At 52.3% G+C, this 18,969-nt stretch overlaps 9 protein-coding genes across 9 annotated transcripts; 5 read left to right on the forward strand and 4 right to left on the reverse strand.

The window, feature by feature from the left end:
• Positions 1-191: 191 nt before the first annotated feature.
• Positions 192-933, forward strand: K489DRAFT_252288 (uncharacterized protein). Its single transcript, XM_033599969.1, has 2 exons — positions 192-419; positions 471-933. The coding sequence occupies exon 2, from the start codon at positions 534-536 to the stop codon at positions 699-701; it is 168 nt and encodes a 55-aa protein (XP_033458660.1). The 5' UTR covers positions 192-419; positions 471-533; the 3' UTR covers positions 702-933.
• A 47-nt stretch (positions 934-980) lies between these two features.
• Positions 981-5,583, reverse strand: K489DRAFT_381614 (uncharacterized protein). Its single transcript, XM_033605168.1, has 2 exons — positions 1,522-5,583; positions 981-1,387 (listed from the first exon to the last, which is right to left on the reverse strand). The coding sequence occupies exons 1-2, from the start codon at positions 5,327-5,329 to the stop codon at positions 1,077-1,079; spliced, it is 4,119 nt and encodes a 1,372-aa protein (XP_033458661.1). The 5' UTR covers positions 5,330-5,583; the 3' UTR covers positions 981-1,076.
• Positions 5,584-5,933: 350 nt separating this feature from the next.
• K489DRAFT_395265 (ribosomal protein L24) lies at positions 5,934-6,737 on the forward strand (the record flags this gene model as incomplete). Its single annotated transcript, XM_033606837.1, has 3 exons — positions 5,934-6,045; positions 6,102-6,121; positions 6,177-6,737. 3 exons carry the CDS (start codon positions 5,934-5,936, stop codon positions 6,453-6,455), a joined length of 411 nt encoding a protein of 136 aa, XP_033458662.1. The 3' UTR covers positions 6,456-6,737.
• A 1,208-nt stretch (positions 6,738-7,945) lies between these two features.
• On the reverse strand, positions 7,946-9,538 carry K489DRAFT_381615 (mitochondrial carrier). Its single transcript, XM_033605169.1, has one exon. The coding sequence runs from the start codon at positions 9,226-9,228 to the stop codon at positions 7,990-7,992; it is 1,239 nt and encodes a 412-aa protein (XP_033458663.1). The 5' UTR covers positions 9,229-9,538; the 3' UTR covers positions 7,946-7,989.
• A 681-nt stretch (positions 9,539-10,219) lies between these two features.
• Positions 10,220-11,749, forward strand: K489DRAFT_371613 (MT-A70-domain-containing protein; the record flags this gene model as incomplete). The annotated part of the gene is made up of 1 exon (XM_033603251.1): positions 10,220-11,749. The coding sequence occupies one exon, from the start codon at positions 10,220-10,222 to the stop codon at positions 11,747-11,749; it is 1,530 nt and encodes a 509-aa protein (XP_033458664.1).
• Positions 11,750-11,813: 64 nt separating this feature from the next.
• K489DRAFT_252356 (uncharacterized protein) lies at positions 11,814-12,718 on the reverse strand. The gene has a single exon (XM_033599970.1). The coding sequence runs from the start codon at positions 12,508-12,510 to the stop codon at positions 11,878-11,880; it is 633 nt and encodes a 210-aa protein (XP_033458665.1). The 5' UTR covers positions 12,511-12,718; the 3' UTR covers positions 11,814-11,877.
• Positions 12,719-12,926: 208 nt separating this feature from the next.
• K489DRAFT_321685 (uncharacterized protein) lies at positions 12,927-15,041 on the reverse strand (the record flags this gene model as incomplete). The annotated part of the gene is made up of 1 exon (XM_033601562.1): positions 12,927-15,041. One exon carries the CDS (start codon positions 15,039-15,041, stop codon positions 12,927-12,929), a length of 2,115 nt encoding a protein of 704 aa, XP_033458666.1.
• Positions 15,042-15,455: 414 nt separating this feature from the next.
• On the forward strand, positions 15,456-16,045 carry K489DRAFT_389500 (protein import receptor MAS20; the record flags this gene model as incomplete). Its single annotated transcript, XM_033606515.1, has 2 exons — positions 15,456-15,887; positions 15,944-16,045. 2 exons carry the CDS (start codon positions 15,456-15,458, stop codon positions 16,043-16,045), a joined length of 534 nt encoding a protein of 177 aa, XP_033458667.1.
• A 1,614-nt stretch (positions 16,046-17,659) lies between these two features.
• Positions 17,660-18,954, forward strand: K489DRAFT_402497 (uncharacterized protein). Its single transcript, XM_033607050.1, has 3 exons — positions 17,660-17,969; positions 18,142-18,536; positions 18,564-18,954. Exons 1-3 carry the CDS (start codon positions 17,888-17,890, stop codon positions 18,921-18,923), a joined length of 837 nt encoding a protein of 278 aa, XP_033458668.1. The 5' UTR covers positions 17,660-17,887; the 3' UTR covers positions 18,924-18,954.
• Positions 18,955-18,969: the final 15 nt, after the last annotated feature.

Genomic DNA, 18,969 nt, shown 5'->3' on the forward strand with positions numbered 1-18,969 from the left:
CGTGCGGCGACTGTATGAGATTTGTTGCGCGGAAGGAATAGAACAGGCAGACGGCAAGGCTTCACTCGGCAGGCGAGGGAAAGCTCTCCATATGTATGGTACGGCAGAGCGTCTTCAAATGTGTGTATTTATGATCTGACAAGCTCACGTGCAAATATCGAAGAGAATATCACGATGAGTCGAATTCGAGCCGTGACGTCGGCCACCCGCCACTTGCTCCATATCTTGGCGGCGGGCATCGATGTTCTGAATTGTTCCGTGCGGCGGAGCGTGCCCTAGTGTCCGCAAAGTGCTGTTTCGAGCCCTGGAGGACAGCTCTCACGAACAGGTTGGAATATTAAGCCGGGGCAGAGACGTAACAATCGCTTTCGGGTTTCAGATTGGACAGAAGCTCTTGACAAATGAACTTGGAGTTCCTCGTACGTTGCGCATTAAGTTGACTCACTACACGCATCTGATTGAATGAATAGGTTCTCCGCGTCGCTACTTCTCTGTCACATCGTCTCGCGCTCTAAGCGTATCGGAACGTCACAATGATTTCGGACAATGGACTCTACTCGCTCGCTGTTTTCCTGGGTTCGCTCGCTATGCTATTGATTGTACTCTATCATTTCCTCGAGATCAATGCGCAGGACGACAATGGCGCAACACCTGTGAGCAACGATCGCAAAGCCGAAGCCCTTCCCGAGAAAGCGCGATGAAGCACCAGTGCGCAGAAACACGGAACGCATGGATAGAAGCCTCGCGCAGCGCACTGAAAGCCCGGGGCTATCTTGGAATGTAACATCATGATTGAGGGCGAGGCTGCCAAAGAGTTGCTTGTCGTGGTGCAATTCGGGCAGGTACAATCACGAAGAGAACGGATGGATTTGCCCACCGCGGTCACCCTTTCGTGGAGTTGCCCCCATCACTGAGAAATATTGCGTTCAGCTGCGAAGAGCCTTTGGCAATCATACTATATGAGTTGCAAATTAAGAGCATGCCAGAGTATGCATAGAGCCGTGGTGGTAGCGGGTTTGATTGCCGTCCCTCACAAAATTACAAACGCTTCATTGCACTGCATCACAATGCGCGAGCTATAATCCATCCTCGTCTTCCACGATATCCTCGAAGTCTTCATCGTGCAGAAAGCCTCGTCTTCGTTTGGCGTTCGCCAAGATGGTACCTTCAGGACCAAACACCGCACCTACGATGCGCTTGTACTCCTCCAATTTCCGAAGCTCCGCCAGGGCTTCTCGCTCGTCTTTCGAGTTGTATCCTCGAGGGATCGCTCGCATATTGTCTCCTTGGCTGGGATGGTCACGAGGTTCTGCACCAGCTGGGTAGATGATTGGCGTCACACTACGACCTCGGAAATCGCTCAGATAGCTGGCAGGTGACGAGTTGCCTAGGAGAACGAAAGCATGGTGATCAGCGAACAGGGGAATGACAGGTGTGGAAACTTGGCGACCCAAAAATTTGCCAAAGTGACATGAATTTCTACCAGCCTACAGTCAAGGGTCACCAACAGATAGAACTAACCTTCCTCGCTCACACCAGGCCCATCACCCAGTTTCCATGCGACTGGCCGTAGATGCGTTTTGTCAATGTGCTGCACCCATTGCTCGATTGTCGCGAAGCGTGCGCCGTCCTGGTCGCCACGATTTTGCTGACGACCTCGTTGATCAACGGAAGTGCCAGCCATGTTACAATTAGCCCAGCCACATTCAAATTCACCGTCTGCTGAAGGGTTTCCGTGCAACTTCACGACGTGCTTCTTAAGCGTGTCAAGATTGTGCAATTCGGCGCGGCATCCGTCCCAGCCACAAGCGTACACCTGATAGTGAGGTTCCTGCAATGAGTCGCGGTCTGACTTGGGCTGTGATTGCTGCCTTAGTGCTCGCCCTGCAGTAGTTGCTGGTTTCTGGCCTGAGTGAGGTGACAAGCCTTGTGCCTCGCGGCTATGAATTGATTTTCGCCAGCCGACCGGTCGGCCTTTCCTCTTCACAACATTACCGTTCTCATCCACGACAGTTTGTGCAAAGGCTGCGTATCCTATTGGAGTCCCAGAAGGCATATCGGATGATGTCTTTGGAGATGAATTTGGTTTTGGTGTCGCGACTGGCGAAGGTTTCATGGACGCGGCACGGTTCTTTGGTGGACGGCCACGCTTAGCGGGTGTTGGCTTAGCGGGTGTGGCCGCACCGCCTTGTCCAAGCTGCTGAAGATGCTTCAGCTGTGGAGGATTATAAACGTCATTGGACAAGCGCTGCTCTTGTTGATCACGATTGGCGGCCTGGTTTGTATTTTCATCATGATCGTCGGAACCATCGCTTTCTTCAGCGCGTGACGAAGCTTTGTTGAACTTTTGCAGTGCCTGTTCGGACGGCGTCCCAGGATCGATAATGTTCCACCGAATAGTGCTAAGATCACTGCGGTTGCCTTCGCGTGCACCACTTTCTCCGACTCTTGCCATGCCACCATGATCTCCCAAAAGTTTTTGCATGATGCCAAGATGGAAATTTAGAGGCCTCATGTTGGGGTGACGGCCGGTCGCGAGCAGAACATCCCGCGCAATGGACCTGCTGTCGTATTTGGACTTCCGTGCAACTCGGTCACGCATGATTGGCTCCACAAGCATTTGACCCTTCATTCGATGTAGCTGTTGGCGCTCAAGCTCGAGTTGCTTTGCGGTGGGCTTCCGAGGCATAGGAACCGGCGTGAGTGTGGAAGCAAGCGCATTCGATGGACCAACTTGTTGAGATGGTAGTGTTGATATCAATGGCGGTTGTGCTAAAGGTTGACGAAGATAAGGGTTGAATGTCTTGACTCCCGGATGATGCACAGGTTGAGGCGGATTAAATTGGCCTGGAGGCACATAAGCGGACGGGATTTGTTTGACTGGGTTCATGAAGTTGCTGTAGGAGATCGGCTTTGAAAGGTGTTCAGGTTTGGGTCCGTCGGAGACACTACCTAGCTGCACAATTTTTCGAGGTGGTGCATCATCGTCGGATTCATCGTTTGTGAGATCCACGAGGTCGCCAAAAGTGCGCTTTCTCGCGGCTTCTTCTTTGTTAGTGGGCGGAGGTCGTGGTGTTTCGATAGGTTGTATTGTGGATGGCGCTTCTCCCAGCGTCTGACCAGGGCTTTTGAGCGACTGATGGGCAGCTGCTGCTTCTTGCGAGGCCGTGCCTACGAACGGGCTTGGTGAAGCTATCGTTGCAGCAGCCGGTGATTTGTACATGTTATTGATGCTCCTCGCAGCAGCGGTCAGCGAAGTGGAAGTATCGTAGGAACTGACGGATTTGCTGTCCAATCGCTGAGCCTGAGACACTCGAGGTGCTGCAGCTTGACTACTCTTCGGAGTGCTCGTCTTGGGCTTATCTTTGGAGCTCGGCGCGGAGGGTATGATCCTGAGCAATTCTCTAGCAAATGCGGATCTCTCGAATTTTATTCCATTCGCTTCAATTAGCTCGCAAAGCTGCACATAGGAAGGATTGGTTTCCAACATTGACAAGATTTCGTGTTTGCCAATGGCTCTACCAGCGTGAGCGTTTTGAGGCAGGCCGCTGAGCCATTTGGCGGCAACCTCGGACAAGGTACCTTTCTTATGCGATGGCCATAACGTATTCTCAGCAGAAGCTGAGCCAGCAGCTCGTAGAGCCTCTGAACTCGCCAGATTGGACATCGGTGAGCTTGCTGCAGGATTCTGTACGGCTGCGGACGTCGCCGTTTGCTTTGAGCTTGAGCCTATGGCATTTGATTTGCCCACAGTGTTTGAAGTGGGTGGCGTTTGTGTGGGGAAGCCTGTTCCTGTCAGGGTCGATGCATTCGTATTCGTCAAGGGAACAGGCGTGGGTGATTGTAAGCTTTTGTTGTGCTGTGCAGAAACCTTACGAGCAGCGCTGGTGTTCGGCTGAGCCGGGCGATTTTGCGACTGTGCTTTTCCAGTTGGCTTTGGCACGAATGCTGTTACTGTGGGTGTCGATCTCGAAATTGGTTCTGTGGGGTTCGTATCTACTATGCTCGGAGATTCTACGACCGATTCCACGTGTGCTGAACGTTCTTCATCCCAGAGCTTTGCAAGCATTTCCGGATTTCGCTGATTGAACTCACGCATCTTTGCGAACATTGCACGCATCTGTGCTTCCTCGTCCAGCACTGTAGATTGAACAGCAGGTTCGGCCACTGTCGCGGTGGGGATTTGAGCCGTCGAGGCCTTAGCCTTCTTCTCCTGTGCGCGAGCCTTCCGGGCTTTTGCAGCTTCAGCCTTCTTGTCAGCCCCTTCCTTGGCTTTGCGGGCATTCTCGTCGGCCATCTGCTGTTCGGCAGCAAGACGCTGTCTTTCGGCTTCGACTCGTTGCTTCTCGACCTCGGCCTGCTGCGCTTCCGCTTCTCGACGCTGCTCTTCGGCTCTCTTTGCAACATTCTCGGCATCATGCCGATCTCGCTCAGCTTGCCGGAGCGCTTCTTCCGCTGCACGCTTTTCTCGCCGGTCTGCCTCAATCCTGGCCTTTCGCTGTTGTTCTGCTCGAAAGTCATATACTTGAGAAGGATCGACAGTGACCTGCGCGGGATTAGTGGATTCAGATGGCATCCATTGTTTCTGAGTCTGATGCGCGCTCAGCGCAGTCATTTGAGGAGAAGCGCTGCTTGTCGCAGTGCGGGATGCTGGCCTGTTTATTCCTTGGTAGTGCTGTTGAGCTTGTACAGCATGGAGTGGGCTAGCATAACGCTGCATATTCTGTTGATGCGTCGATCCCTGGCTTGTGTATGTTCCGCTCGTTGAAATTGAGCTGACAGGCGCAATTTGGGAGGATTGCTGTATTCCTGTGTTAGAGGGAGGGGCCTGATAGGATTGTGTCGGGTTTGGCCTGGAACTTGTGGACCTCTGCTCTGGTAAAGTCAACCTGCCAAACGTGCTCACCGGTGTACTACTGGCTCCGTATGTCGGCGCAAGATCTGTCTGGGCTCTAGCCGACGTGCTGTTGTACGCGCTCTGCCCAAACGATGTCTGTGACCAGTCACCACTGTGCGTTTGACCAGAATTGATGTCCTTGCTATTGCTTGTACCATTGTGCGCGTACTCCTGATTGCTGAGACTACTCAAAGCGGCTGCCGCGAGATTGGTGCTGCTACTTGATTGTTGTTGACCGTATGGCTGAGCTGTTTGCGATTGCGAAGTAGGTCCATATTGCTGACTGGGATATTGACCTCCATAGCTTTGGAAATTGACATTTACCGGATTCGCATATTGAGCATTGGAAGACGCTGATGGATACGAGTACCCTTGCGATTGAGAATAGTTTGCATCAGAGTAGGCCCCGTTTTGATTGTAGTTGTTGCTCATCGCGCCCAGTACTGGCTAGAGTCGGCTGCTTGAACTCGGCGAAAATGCAAGCAAGTTTCTTTGCTGGCTCAGCCTGTCTCAACCATACTTTTCGGATCGCGCGTCTCATTATGCACGGCCATACGAAGTGGCAATAATGTCATATGAGGATGGCAAGCGGGTGACGAATGCTCGGATAGGTGATTGTGGGTTTTGATCGACGCGAGCAGATATCATCAGAATGAACGCGGGCTTGACGTTGGAGCCAATACTGCCCTGTGACGTGAAATTCGTAGGCTGCAAGCGGGTGAGAGCGCGTCGCAACTGTCGCGACTGTCCAAATGCAGTGATAAATCGTGCCCGCCCGGGCGGACAACAGGCGCATGCACGTGATTTGAGACTTCCGTCTCCCGCACCGTGGCCGAAAGTCCATACGTCTGCTTAGGGTAAAAGCTCGAGACGGGACTGCCCGCCACGTTCCTTCGGCAGGCGTGTGTGCCAAGACTCACGAATTCGACATGCGCACTTTTGCTTAGGTACACACGACAACGTCGCATTCGTCAAATAGAAATTCGCAAGTCGACCATATCACGATAATCCACGTCCTGTCAATCGAACCGCCAAAATGACGAAGGTCAACACCAGTCTGCACTCCAGCCGGCGAAAGGCCCGCAAGGCCCACTTCGAGGCCCCTTCAAGCGTTCGCCGAGTGATCATGAGCGCGCCTCTCTCCAAGGGTACGGAAGGAATCAATGCGAGAATATGAAGATCACAGAGACTGATGATTTCACAGAACTTCGGGAAAAGCACAACGTACATCATTCGCAACATCCGCCATCATGAACATTCATTTCTAACTATAGCACAGGTCCGATCTATCCCCATCCGCAAGGACGACGAGGTCATCATCAAGCGTGGATCCAACAAGGGCCGCGAAGGCAAGGTCACTTCCGTCTACCGTCTCAAATACGTCATTCACATCGAGCGCATCAGCCGCGAGAAGAGCAACGGCCAGTCTGTACCGATCGGAATCGCGCCCTCCAAGGTCGAGATCGTCAAGCTCAAGCTTGACAAGGACCGCGAGAGCATCCTCGAGCGAATCAGCCAAGGGCGGGAGGCCAACAAGAAGAAGGTGTCGTCGAAGTAGAGGGGTTTCCGATGGGACAATGACTTGTGAAATTCATGGAAGGATGGGTGGAGTTTGCATAGAGCAGGTCGTAGGCGGACAGATGGCAGCGCCCGTTCTGCCATGGAAGGCATGATGCTGATCGCTGGTGATTGGCACGGGACGATTATGAGCCATCTGTTCGCAACGCATGCTTACTTTTTCTTCGGCGCTACAATGATCAGGGAATAGCGAGGGCGGTGATTGAGGACAAACCTTTCAACGTCTTCTTGCAAAAGAAACTACAACACACATTTCTCCATGCTCTATGCAATCCTCCTCGTTTAACGTTATTATGCAGGTCTACCCCCCCCCCCCCCCCCCACCCCCTCGCTAGGATATCTACTCGGCAGCCTACAATCCCATGGCTACAAGCAGTTATACGACTAGCGGAGATTGATTCTTGAGAACCTTTTTGGTTCTAACCCGCCTGCAGAGCGTTGCTTGACCTTTCGCTGATAGCAAATGCTTTGATGGTGGGAAACATATCCATTCCGGAATGTCCACGTCTCTCCATTCCTTCCATCAAAGCACTCTCCCTTCCCACCAATCAACACGTGTATGGACGCTGTCCACTTGATGATCGCTGGAACCTTCAATCCGAACGATCACGCTGTCTCTCCGTACCCGTAGACACGCAACGGTCAAAGGATGACGTCGAGATGTTGCACCGTGTCGGAAGCACTGAATCGTAAGAACATAGGCATACAAATATCCACTCAAACCTGGTGTCTCTCCAATGACCACAAATTCTTTCGCTTCGCTCCCGTTTGTGTTTTGCGTAATAATTACAAGATACTTGTAAAGAAATGTGGTCCCAGGGCGGCATCACAGGCGGCATCACAGGCGGCGGCACCAGACAGGGCGGCACTGTACAAGGTGACAGGTAGTCTTGGCCAAGATGGCCTCAAATAAGATCAGACGGCGGGGCCGAACAAGGTGGCTTTGTCCAAGTTGGCTTTGGGCAAGGTGGCGCTGGGCAAGTTGGACGAGGCGGGTTCGGGCAAGGCGGGTTTGGACAAGGCGGCTTCGAGCAAGGCGGGCTCAACAAACGACGACGACAACCCATATGATTCTCCGATCCGTTTCAAACATACCTGGGTATATTTCTATCTAGCAGCAGTGATGATATCTAGACTGTCGGTCTCTCTCGGTCGGCACTTCGACCGAGGATGGTTTCGCTTTGCAGGATGACTCTGTGTATATATATCTGCCCTCTGCCCCACATCCGACTCGCAAAAAGAGAAGAGGCAGCGCGCTGAAAAGGCTTGAAAGTGGGAACCGAAGCGTGAGAGACAACGCCGGATGCGTTTCCCCTTCGTAGAGGGGTGAAAAAGACGACCTTCCGAGACCAAAGATCAGGGCACACGAATTGATCAGACGTCGTCGCCAATGCCCTCGCCAGCGTGAGCCGGCTCTAGTCGGTCATATAAATTTTCTGCCGCTGTGCCACTGCTCAAAAAATGTACTCGCCCCCCCCCCCCAAAGCAAAAAGAAGAAGAAAAGAAAAAGAAGATCAGATTCCAAAAGTGACCTTCATGCGCTCGTAAACAAAGAAACTCGTCGCAGCCATGGGCACCACCTTGACCCACCCGATGCTCAACCCGACGAAAAAGCCGCGGTAGCCCTTTTCCTGGAAAATCTTCTTTCCCACTTCGACCATGGTCATCCGGTGTCCATCGCCGATCACTCCACCAACTTGCATCCGCCGCCGGATCACCTCGAGAGGGTAACTGACGGTTTGACTGACGAAGCCGGCGACGGCGCCGGTGGTCAGCTCCGCCCACCAGCGCAGAGGTTGGGCTTTGCCTGGCGCGAGCTGGGAGGGGGAGAGTTCGCTCGCGGGGAGGACGGTGTAAGGTGCTAGGGAGGGCAGACGCATGAAGTCGCCGGCGGCATCGTGGGTTAGGAAGGAGGCTCCGGCGTAAGGGATCATGCCCCAGAGCGTCGGGGTGAACCCACGAAAGAAATTCGAGAGTCCGGTCGCAGGCGTGACGGTCCGGATGACAGCTTGTGCCGCGTCGAGGGTCGCTGTGGCAGTCTTAGGAAGCCCTGCAGTTTGTAGTAGGCCGTTGCCGTTCGCCGGTGGTGGAGGTTGTTCGTTGTAAATTTTGCGGCATATGTCCCTTACGCCGATTCGCTTCGATGGGTTTGTTTCCCAGGCTAACCGCACGCGGATGACTTCGAGGGGATAGGTGCAGAACACCGACACGATTCCCGCCATTGAACCCGCGGCGAACCTCCGCACATGAGTTTCTTCATGTTTAGTGGGGATCACCACGGCCCGGATCTGCTCGTAGGCCAAGAACTTAATCCCGCCGTATGGGAAAATCCTAAGTAGTGTAGCGCTGTGGCCACGAAAGAGACCCGCGGTGCCACTGGCCTTGTAGATGTCCTGCGTAGCTCTCGCAACGCCGGCCCATGAGCCTGTGTATTTTGCAAATTGTGGGTTGCTGGCTTGAAAGAGGATCTTCACGCGATCCAGCGGTGCGACCACCGACTTGGCTGCACACGCAGCAATTCCACCAGCCGTTCCACTGCGGACGACATATTCCCAGCTCTGACGCTCAATTTTCCGCTTCGCTGTAGTAGCCTCTGTGCGGAAAGGGGCGATGTTCTCGCGGTCGTGTGGGCAGATGGCAGGCTGGTTGCCGGCGGCTGCGGATCTGGAGTCGGGTGTCATAGCAAGAGACTGCGACAGAGGTGTGAAGGTGTTGGCGACATGGCTGGCTGGCCCGTCTGCCAGGCTGGTCATCGAACGCGCGGTGAGGTGAAGACGTGTGTGGTCGTCCGCGATCGGCGTGTTCTCAAAAGCCGTCGGGTGGAGGAGAAATGACGCGGAGCGCTTGAGATTGGAGGAGGATTTGTAGGAGTCGTAGGGTGCGAGTCCGCAGGAATTCCGGCTTTGGCGAAAGAGGATAGGTATCACGCAAGGAGGCCAATTGCGATTGTTCTTGGAGGGAATAATACACAGAGGAACAGAAGGACGAGGATGTCAGGTGGATGTATTGAAAATGTTATTACCTATAGAGTCAGTCCGGTAATACAGTAGTATCACACAGTAGTGGGTGGGCGTGGGAGTGTGCGTGACTTACTTCTGACGATGATGATTGATTACCTACACACCTCGCACCCGAGGAAATGCGGGTAACGAAGGTTTATTATTATCCTATTCTTCCGTCTCTTTTCCCCCAGATTTGCACGGCAATCAAGAGATACAGGTACAAATACATGCAATACCTACGTCAGCCTCCGGTGACCCAGACCATGAAGAACAAGCCCGAGTGCTTGTTTGGGCATTACCCAGGCACAGTACACAGTTCAATTGGCACTCCTTGCATGTATCCCACAAACCCGCATTACGGTACGATGTGAGATGTGGTTATCATTACTGTCTCGGACAATAGATGCGGTACAGTACAGTGTCTCTTCGGCATCGGAGATAAAGCGGGACCGGCGGATTCTGTCTTGTGCTTGTCTTCCAAATTATAACCCAGTAGGTTCGTCCCTTGTGCAGGTGCCCAGGTGATGATGATCAATCGTGACATCTTCTGTAAAGGAATCCTTGCCCTAAGTCGCGTGTTATCGACGCAGCATCTACAGGACTCTGCTGTCCCGGCGAACTGTCGTAGTATTTTTCTCGATCACATGGTCTCATGGAGATTTTCTACCAGCACAAAAAATACCAAGCACAGCATCATCATCGCTGCACACACATTTCTAAACCTAACCAAATCACGTGCGACATGCAACACACATCACCACCAACAGAACCAGAACCAGAACCAGAACCAGAACCGGAAACAACAACTCCATCATCCCATCAACAATCATCGTCAGCTATTCTCTGGCAAAATGCCACCCGCTCCATAACAGTCCTCGACCTGCCGACCTCCATCGCCCGTGCACAAGACTTCGATCCATCATCCGTCTTGGGCGAAATTGCTTCAGTCCGCCCGCTGCAACGTCCATTCCCCTCCAACCAGCCCAGGACGCCAGCCGCTGCCGCTAGGCTCAATCAACGTCACACCTGCAGCTCTGACGAATTCTTCCTCCACCAACATGCGACCTATCGCCAGGTCCTCTCACGTGCCCTCGACGAAACCACTCGAGCATTCCCGTCAGGCAGGAAATGGTGTCGACCCCGGCGAAATGTGGTAGATGCTACGAGAGCAGGTCCTTCTTTGACCGATGCTGACAATGACGATCATCCGAAACGCAAACTTGATGCTATAGACGAATCTACTTCGCCAGATGAGTTCCGTCCGTTGCCAAGAGCCTCGTCTCCAATTTTCCCGCTCAAGCTTATTGAAGAGGAGATCCACAATGGTGGATATGACAGTGATGCCAAGCAGTCGCTCAGTAATGACAGCAGCATTCAAGACAGAGACTGGTCGGGACATCGCCTCTCCGTCTGTGAAGAATGCCTCTCTGATGATCGTACCTTCATGACTAATTGTAGCCTCACAACCCAACGCATCCATTACAGATCACAGAATCACGCTTCATACCCAACAGTAGAGAAAGAAGATCATTTCACCTTCCTCATCCCTCCCAAATCTTCCTTCTATCTAGCAGGCTGCACCGCTTCCTCCGCCTTCCACGCATCCCTCCGTAACCAATCCCAAAACCATGACCTCCCGCGTCGAAAATTCGACTTCGTCCTCCTCGACCCGCCCTGGCCCAACCGCTCCGTCAGACGCAGCCACAAAACTCCCGGGAAAACCTACTCCACTGCCACAACCCTCCCCGAGCTCCGCCGCCTGCTGCTGAAAATGGACCTTGACGTTTTAATTGACGAGTCCTGCGTGGTAGCGATCTGGATCACGAATAAGCCCGCGGTCCGCGAACTCGTGTTGGATTCCGAAAAGGGCCTTTTCGCGGCGTGGGGCGTGGATCTGGTTGAGGAGTGGTTGTGGTTGAAGACGACGGAGAGCGGCGAACCGGTGAGTGAATTGGATGGTGCGTGGCGGAAGCCTTATGAAGTTCTCCTCCTGGGACGTCGTCGGAATGGCTACCACGACTTGGGACAGTCGGGAGAAGCACCTTCGCCATCGGTCGTGTATCGCACGATCATTAGCGTTCCGGATTTACATTCCAGAAAGCCGTGTTTGAAGGAGTTGATCGAGCCCCTGATGCCCGATGCGACGAACTATCGTGCTTTGGAAATCTTTGCTCGAAACCTGGTGGCGGGGTGGTGGAGCTGGGGGGATGAGTGTATCAAGTTCAACTGGGAAGGTTGTTACTCCTCTGGAGACCCGGACAGGGTGAGCTGACGAATGGTCCATCGCTTCTGAGATCCTCAGTCTTGTCGTCCTTATTGATACAGAGTTGAATACTGTGCAGGTCGGCGGGAAAGATTCGACGTCCCATCGATGCTGTTCAGCGATTGGAATCCTCAACTTCAGCTCACCATAGCCTGTTGTTGATCGGAGGACTGATGATTTGAGGTCGCCAGCCCATATCGCCAGTTGCGCATCAACTCAATCACTACATCGGGCTGATCCGTCCACCTAATCTCTCCGCGGCCTCTGCCGCCAAAAGGCAAATAGAAGCTGACGGACCACGACAGATGCAAAAGATCGACACAAGCCTCTTCTGCCAACCGCTTGAGTAAGGAGCGGAACAATTGACATTCGAGATCTGCGCTCTGCTCTAGAGATTTCTGGGTGAGGATGATCCACATGGTATCGTATTTCAAATGACGCAGAAGTCTGAGATTTTCACGCGGGAGGTTGCGAAGCCAGGAGATCGTGCTCGCTTCATGTAGGCAGCGGAATGCAGGAGTCAGGCCATAGTACAGACTGATTGCCTCGAAGTGGATTTGCCGACATGTGGTGAGCAGACCTGGCAAGCGGTAACCTGGTTCTATCCGTGGTTCGTGTGTTTCGAAGAGATGCTTGTAGATCATGTTTCGAATCTCGCCAGGCAAACGCAAGAATTCGGACTGCGTAATGTGTGCCGTTTCTGCATCTGCAGCGGTCCTATGGCTGGAACCTTGAATCTGAGACATGTTGAAGCAGTCCCCGATGTCCATACATGATGTCGCTTCGGATTCGAACTTTAATCTTAGCCTACGCGGTCGTGCTTTCTGATCCGTTTGCGCCGCGAGATATAAGCGTCAATACAAAGAAGATCTGAGAGCCTCAGGGAATCCTGCATGTCGTCAATAATTCCCGTCACATTGAAAATATTCGTTTTCGTGCTTTATGTGCTGGCATTTGGACCGCGGCAGCCCTGGCAAGCTAATTTCGGCCGAAATCGGATAACTTGTGATAACGGTTCCGAGGTTTGAAATTCCGCATAATAACGCCAATTCTGTCATCAATCCTACACGTCATCCGATCCTCAGCAGATCCAGGCAAAAGATCGCCTATGAGTGTTCATTTTTTTTATATCGAGATCTTGTGCAAAGTATGTGATCGGCGCATGCAGTCTGGTTGTCGGCACATTTCATGTTCCTGTGGCCGGGGCTGTGGTTGCAACTTTGGAAACTGCGGGAACTGGAGCCAACTCTTGCGTCAAACCTTGTAGAACAAGATCTTTGAAGTCCACGCCTACTTCGTGGAGTGTGGCGGCCTGTTCCCGGACGACGTGGAGAGACGCGTTCCAGACGTCGCTGCCACGCGCGACACTGCTCAGTTGACGATCGATGACAGCATTGAACTCGTCGACTCGCTCCTTTGCCCAGCGTACCACAGCACTGGCGCTAGTGGTGAGGAAGGACTGGTTGAATGTGCGGAAGGTGTGCAGAATCAGTGTAAAGGTCGTGTATGCCAGAGCATGGATGTACGGCTCCATGGCGCCCGTGAATGGGAGCTGTCGAGTGCGAATACGGATGGTCTCCGTACGAGAGGATAGATAGGTGGAACGAGCGAGCTCTTCGAATCCTAATCGAAGCAACCATCCAACATTCTCCTTGGTCTTTTCGGCCCCGCCGCTGCTTTGGCTCAGTTGCCGCGCGACGCTGTTGGCAAGTCTGCTTGCTCGTTCGTTGACTTTGACAAGAATGATCTCCTGAGCCGTCGCATTTCCTCGAATGCCACGCGCAAGTTTTCTTAGCTTCTCCACCCCAGCGACTGCTTTCTCGAACCTTTGCAAAGCAATGTCGATGTCCAGCCCGTCGATCTGAGCCTCGATCGAACGCACAGTCTGCGGCCGTCCGTCGGCGTCTACCAGGATGGAGCCCGCTCTGTTCAGACTGGCCAGCTTGTATTCTTCAGCAACCGCATCGTTGCCATTCGCCGTCGCTCTCTTCAATGAACGAGTGTCTCTACCGCCAAGCACAGATGAGTCCAGGGCCATTCCCCGCTCACCATTCTCAGCGGCTAACAGCTTTCGCAAGTCTTCTTGTGCTTTCCTAAAGGCGACAAGTAGGCTTCCTTTGTCCGCTGCATCGATAGTAGTATATGTGAAACTTTCATTGCCCGCACGAATGTTGATCGCATTGCTGATAATGGCGTGTTCTTTTGATCGATTGTTGTGGCCTACGGTAGGGCCCTGACGCGTGCTGATGTCGGTCAACTGTACGTCATGCAGTGGCCAGCAGCGCTCTGCCGTATACATCGATTGCGACTGCGGATTGTAGGCGCTCATCCGGTTGGTCCTTGCCGCCCCAGCAACCTGATCGTTCCGCTTCTTTTCGCTGGCTACGAGCAAGTGATCGTTCAGGAGGACTAGAGCAATGCGACGGCGCGGTTTCCAAGTGGCGGCGTTGAGCTCAATCCAGCGCTGACTCTCGACAATAATGTGACGTCCAGGTAGGGCAGGCAAGTATTTTTGTGATCCTTCCACACGTTTCCACAATGTTTGCAGATGTGTACTCCACATTGCTTCGAGATTCGCTACACTGCTCCGATTGGCGCGTTTCCTGTCGGCAACAGTCAGCGCGCTGTCTGTCGCAGATTCCGACCCTCCAGCACTTGTGGCATGACTCAAAGCTCCTGTCAGCTCGCCCATCAGTGTTCGTAACGTCCGCATCTCTGACTTAAGCTTGTCTGCCTCTTTGGAGATCTTAATGAACTGTGTTCGGTTTTGGTAGACGTTGTGTCGCAAATCAGCATCTGTATGCGCCTTGACACTCTGCAGATCCATCTGATAGGTATGAATGTCGTTCTCTGAAGCATCGGCGAGAATGCTCTGCACGTATTTCTCGATCTGGAGATTCGGATCTCTTAGAGCTCGTGTGTCGACCTTTAGCCTGCCTCTACTCCGGTCCCGATCTCTTTCCGGACTTCTTGCAGCCTCGCGAGACTTCGTTGGGGCGCCATATTGCGCGGGCAAAGAGGGCACATCTGGAACAGGTGGAGTGTTCCCATCTTGTGGCAGGCCTCCAGTGAAACGTGTACTGTATCTTCGCTTGACCAGATCGCTGGTCTGTTCACCGCCGAGACGAGGACGACGTTGAGGCCCGGTAGCGTCGGTGGCTGCGCTATTATTTGAGCGTGTGGTTTGCGCATCCCATCTGCTATCGGCACTGAGCTCCCTGGTGATTTGACGAGGAGCAGAGATCGTCGGTCGCACCGTCTTCTTTCGCCGGAGCGAAATGCCCTTCTTGTCTTCGGACATGACTTTGCGCTACCAGACGTGTCTGTGGCTAAGCGCAGTCTCGAATGTCGGATCAAGGTTCTCTCATTTGATCCCGTGTCGCAGCCAGAATAATTGAGTTCACCTCCAATTCATGCAATATTCCGAACCAACCAGGTATCCCGATAGTTCGGAAGGTGCATCTCCGCAAGCTCCATGGTCGTGCATGAAGGGTATGATGAGGTGTGCACGGACCATCGGTCGCCTCAGAATTTCGAGATTCGCGTTCACGAGCTCTCGACGATATTCATTACATCACAAGCAACTCTTACATCCATCGACCTTGCATCTCGTCACCGTCACTTTCTTTACTGGTGATCTCGGAACTTCGCTCGGAAAGATTTTGCTACCGTTCGACTGCACTTGAACACTTTCTTTCTGTCACCGTGCACAACCATGGCTTCAACTACACCATCTCAATCAATCTCAACAACGGCCGTCATCGCTTCCGTTGCAGGAGTGATCGCCACGAGTGTCGTCGCATATGCCGTCTACTTCGACCATCGTCGACGATCAGACCCGGAGTTCCGAAAACATTTAAAGAGACAGCAAAAGAAGATATCAAAGTCGCTGGAGGAAAACGCTCGGGCGAATGAACGAGCACAAAAGGAGAAGATTCGACGATTGGTGGATGAAGCCAACCAGGACGGTTTCCCGACTGATCCCGAAGATACCGAACAATACTTCATGCAGGAGGTCGCACGAGGTGAAACCGCCAGCACTGATGGCTCAGACCCCGTTGATGCCGCGCTGTGCTTCTACAAGGCGTTGAAGGTCTATCCCACCCCGAGAGAGTTGATCAGCATCTACGACAAGACAGTACCAAAGGTGAGCAGTGCGGAAACGGGATTGGATGTTGGGTGGGTTACTAACATGATTTGCAGCCAATTCTGGATATTCTTGCGGAGATGATTGCGATCGATCCCATGATCCCGGTTACAGGCTCATCGCGCTCATCCGACGCCGGTTCGATCAACGTGGAGTAAGCCACACGACTCCGCTTAATGCTGGACTGTCCAAAGCTTGTGGAGCTGTAAGAGCCATTCGCTCCCTGAGAAGCAAGTTTGTCGATGCGTTGAGACCTGCATTGAACTGCTCCAGATGCGCGGATCCGATTGCGTTCTCAGAAGCTCAATCTTCTGCATCTCAGCTCTGTAACAAAAGTGTACGTATATATGTGGGGGATGTAAGCTGTGGGGATGTTGCAAATTCGTGCTGGATGGTTGAGCACCGTCTGCTTGCCACAAGACCAGCTTTCTGGATCTGTTCTCAGGCGGTATGCATTACTAGATTTGCACTTTTTGATTTTAGAAATTCATCTCGTCTATTGATACTCTCCTTCCACGAGCGAGTTGTTTGCGATTTATGATGGTCGATCGCTCGAAGATTTTCCGGCCTTGCGCTACTGACATCTGGCGAAGCTTGAAACATCGGTATTTCAGGTTTCGATGTCGTTCGAGCCAGTACGGCAGAGTTGGGAAGATCGTGATCCCAATGCATCACATTCTTGTCAGAGGCATTTACACTTGCTCCTTCGGGAGGATGCCCGCACTGCAAGCTAGCGGCGTGCCTTCTGACACAGATTCCTGGTGTACATTGTGTTACACACATACCCATGCCTGGCCGTGCGACGAGAGCATAGAAGCACACATGGGCAGTTTGAACTCACTCCACCGCCGGTAGAAACGACGGTTCAAAACCTTCACGGGCCACAAAGGTCGCACACTATTCGTGCAATTAACACAGTGACAACTCACCAGTCCGCGTAACAAAATGCATTTAAACGAATGGACCGACTATGAATTATTGGTTGTATGCGATGCCGCCCTGATCATCTGCGGCCGTCAATTTGAAAAAACTATCAAGAGGATCACAGAGTCCATAGTCGTCAAGATTGGGACATATCAAGATCACGAATACCTGAATCAGACTATTGCATATCGAGAACTCCAAGGAACGACCTGTTAAATCCCCCGGCCACTCCGATGCATCGTACACAAGTACACTGGATATTCATTCATGGAGTACATCAAAGGATCGACCCTAGACCAGCTGTTCAAGGGACAACCGAACCTTCGAGGTCCGATGTTGGAAAAGGTTAGAACAGCACTGGATTGTCTTCGTAGCATCAAAGCGAGCTTCCGGGGCCCTTAGTAGACAATCACATGGTCTGCGGTCTTCCTTGGCGAGAAAGGCAGGTGGAGAGTCGGTCGGCGTAGATGTTCGAGCTTGCTGGCCTGTCCTACTGGGGCGAGGAGTACTTGTTATCTACAGTCGATCAACAGGACAACCACGATATCAAATGCCTACACAAAGTACAATATATGAGCCTTTGCCGCTATTTGTACGTTTGCTCCTCTGCTGGCTTTCGCCAATGCAGATTGGCTGACGGTCTCCCTCAATCGATCATGAGCGTCCATCGAAATCGAGACAAATGGACTGGTAAGAAGAGCATCCATGGTAGATGAAGGCGCTGCAACAATAGATATCTGCGAATTTGACGCATTGCTTACGATTATACAGTCTTTGATATTAATGCGTCCTCAATATACTATCTCGACCTCCATCACATCGTCGTCTAGCCCAAGTGGTTGGCGATGACTTGCTAAACGAGGTCTCAGGGTGTACTTTGTGATGCCTTGTCCCGACATGTTCAATTTCGATGGTTCTTTTGTTCACATGACGTGGTCACGGTCCTGATACATCGTGAGATGTATCGCTTAGCAAACAAGCTACGAAATGAGTCGGCGTGGTGGAACAAGTATCCGGTCTGATAGGCTCTGAAAGTTCAAAGCGAACGTGTGAAATGTCGTGCAAAGACAACAGAGATGCTATCGGCGTACCGTCTTGAAGAGTTACAACATAATCAATGCGAACGCATCATTTCCCTGCTGGTCGCCAGATACCAAGGTATGTGTTACACGTATTGCTGGAGGTGTTCCAAATGGGTTAGCTACATTCCATAACCAGTTGTTAAGCTGCACTCACGTCGCACAAACACTTGCTACCAGCGCTCATGCCTAGGACTCGAGCAAGAAAGGGATGAAACATGGTCTTGTATTGTTATAAAGCTGTATTTCAGTACATCTTCCCACAACTTTCTCTTCCCCGTACGCTGGAAATTTGGATTTCGATCCCATCTGTGAGCTCAAGATGAATCTCGACGTATGGTCAGAGTACGAATTGCTGGTCGCTTGCAGTGTTGGGGAAGTGATCTTCAATCTGAAAGGCGGAACCACAGTCATACGAATCACAGACTCTATTTTAGTGAAGATTGTGATGCCGGATGATCGTGAATACATGAATCAAAAGGCAGCCTATCGAGAGCTGCAAGGGACCAAGCTGAAAGTACCCAAGCCGCTTCGACACTTCGTCCGCGGCCTTCGCAGCTATCTCTTCATGGAGTATATCAAAGGCGGCACTCTAGAGCAACGGTTCGTACGCGATTCGCACTCGAAAACGTCCTTGCTACCGCGTGTGAGATCAGCGCTTGAGAGTCTGTAGATGGTCAAGAGTGACATACCCGGCTCACTTGCCAGCGATGGCCTTGTTGGGGGCTTTCCGTGGGGCGATAATCGAACTTACATCCGCTCTGTTGCAGAACTACGAGCCCGCATTGATCAGAGACTTCGCATTCGCCGCCTGACGTTGACCCTGGCGCCTGCACCTTATGTCCTTTGCCATCTCGACCTGAATCTACGAAACATCATGATCGACGAAGGCGATCAGGTTGTCCTCTTGGACTGGGCGAACGCCGCATTCTATCCGTCGATATTCGAGCTTGCCAGCTTATCGTCCTGCGGCGATGCATATCTGCTCACGGATGAAGACGTAGTCAATGACTATGATTTGAGATGTCTATAGACAGCTCATTCTCTAAGTATCTGTCGCCACTTGTGATTCTACCCAG

This window comes from Dissoconium aciculare (assembly GCF_010015565.1).
Source record: "Dissoconium aciculare CBS 342.82 unplaced genomic scaffold K489scaffold_8, whole genome shotgun sequence".
Classification (NCBI taxonomy): domain Eukaryota; kingdom Fungi; phylum Ascomycota; class Dothideomycetes; order Mycosphaerellales; family Dissoconiaceae; genus Dissoconium; species Dissoconium aciculare.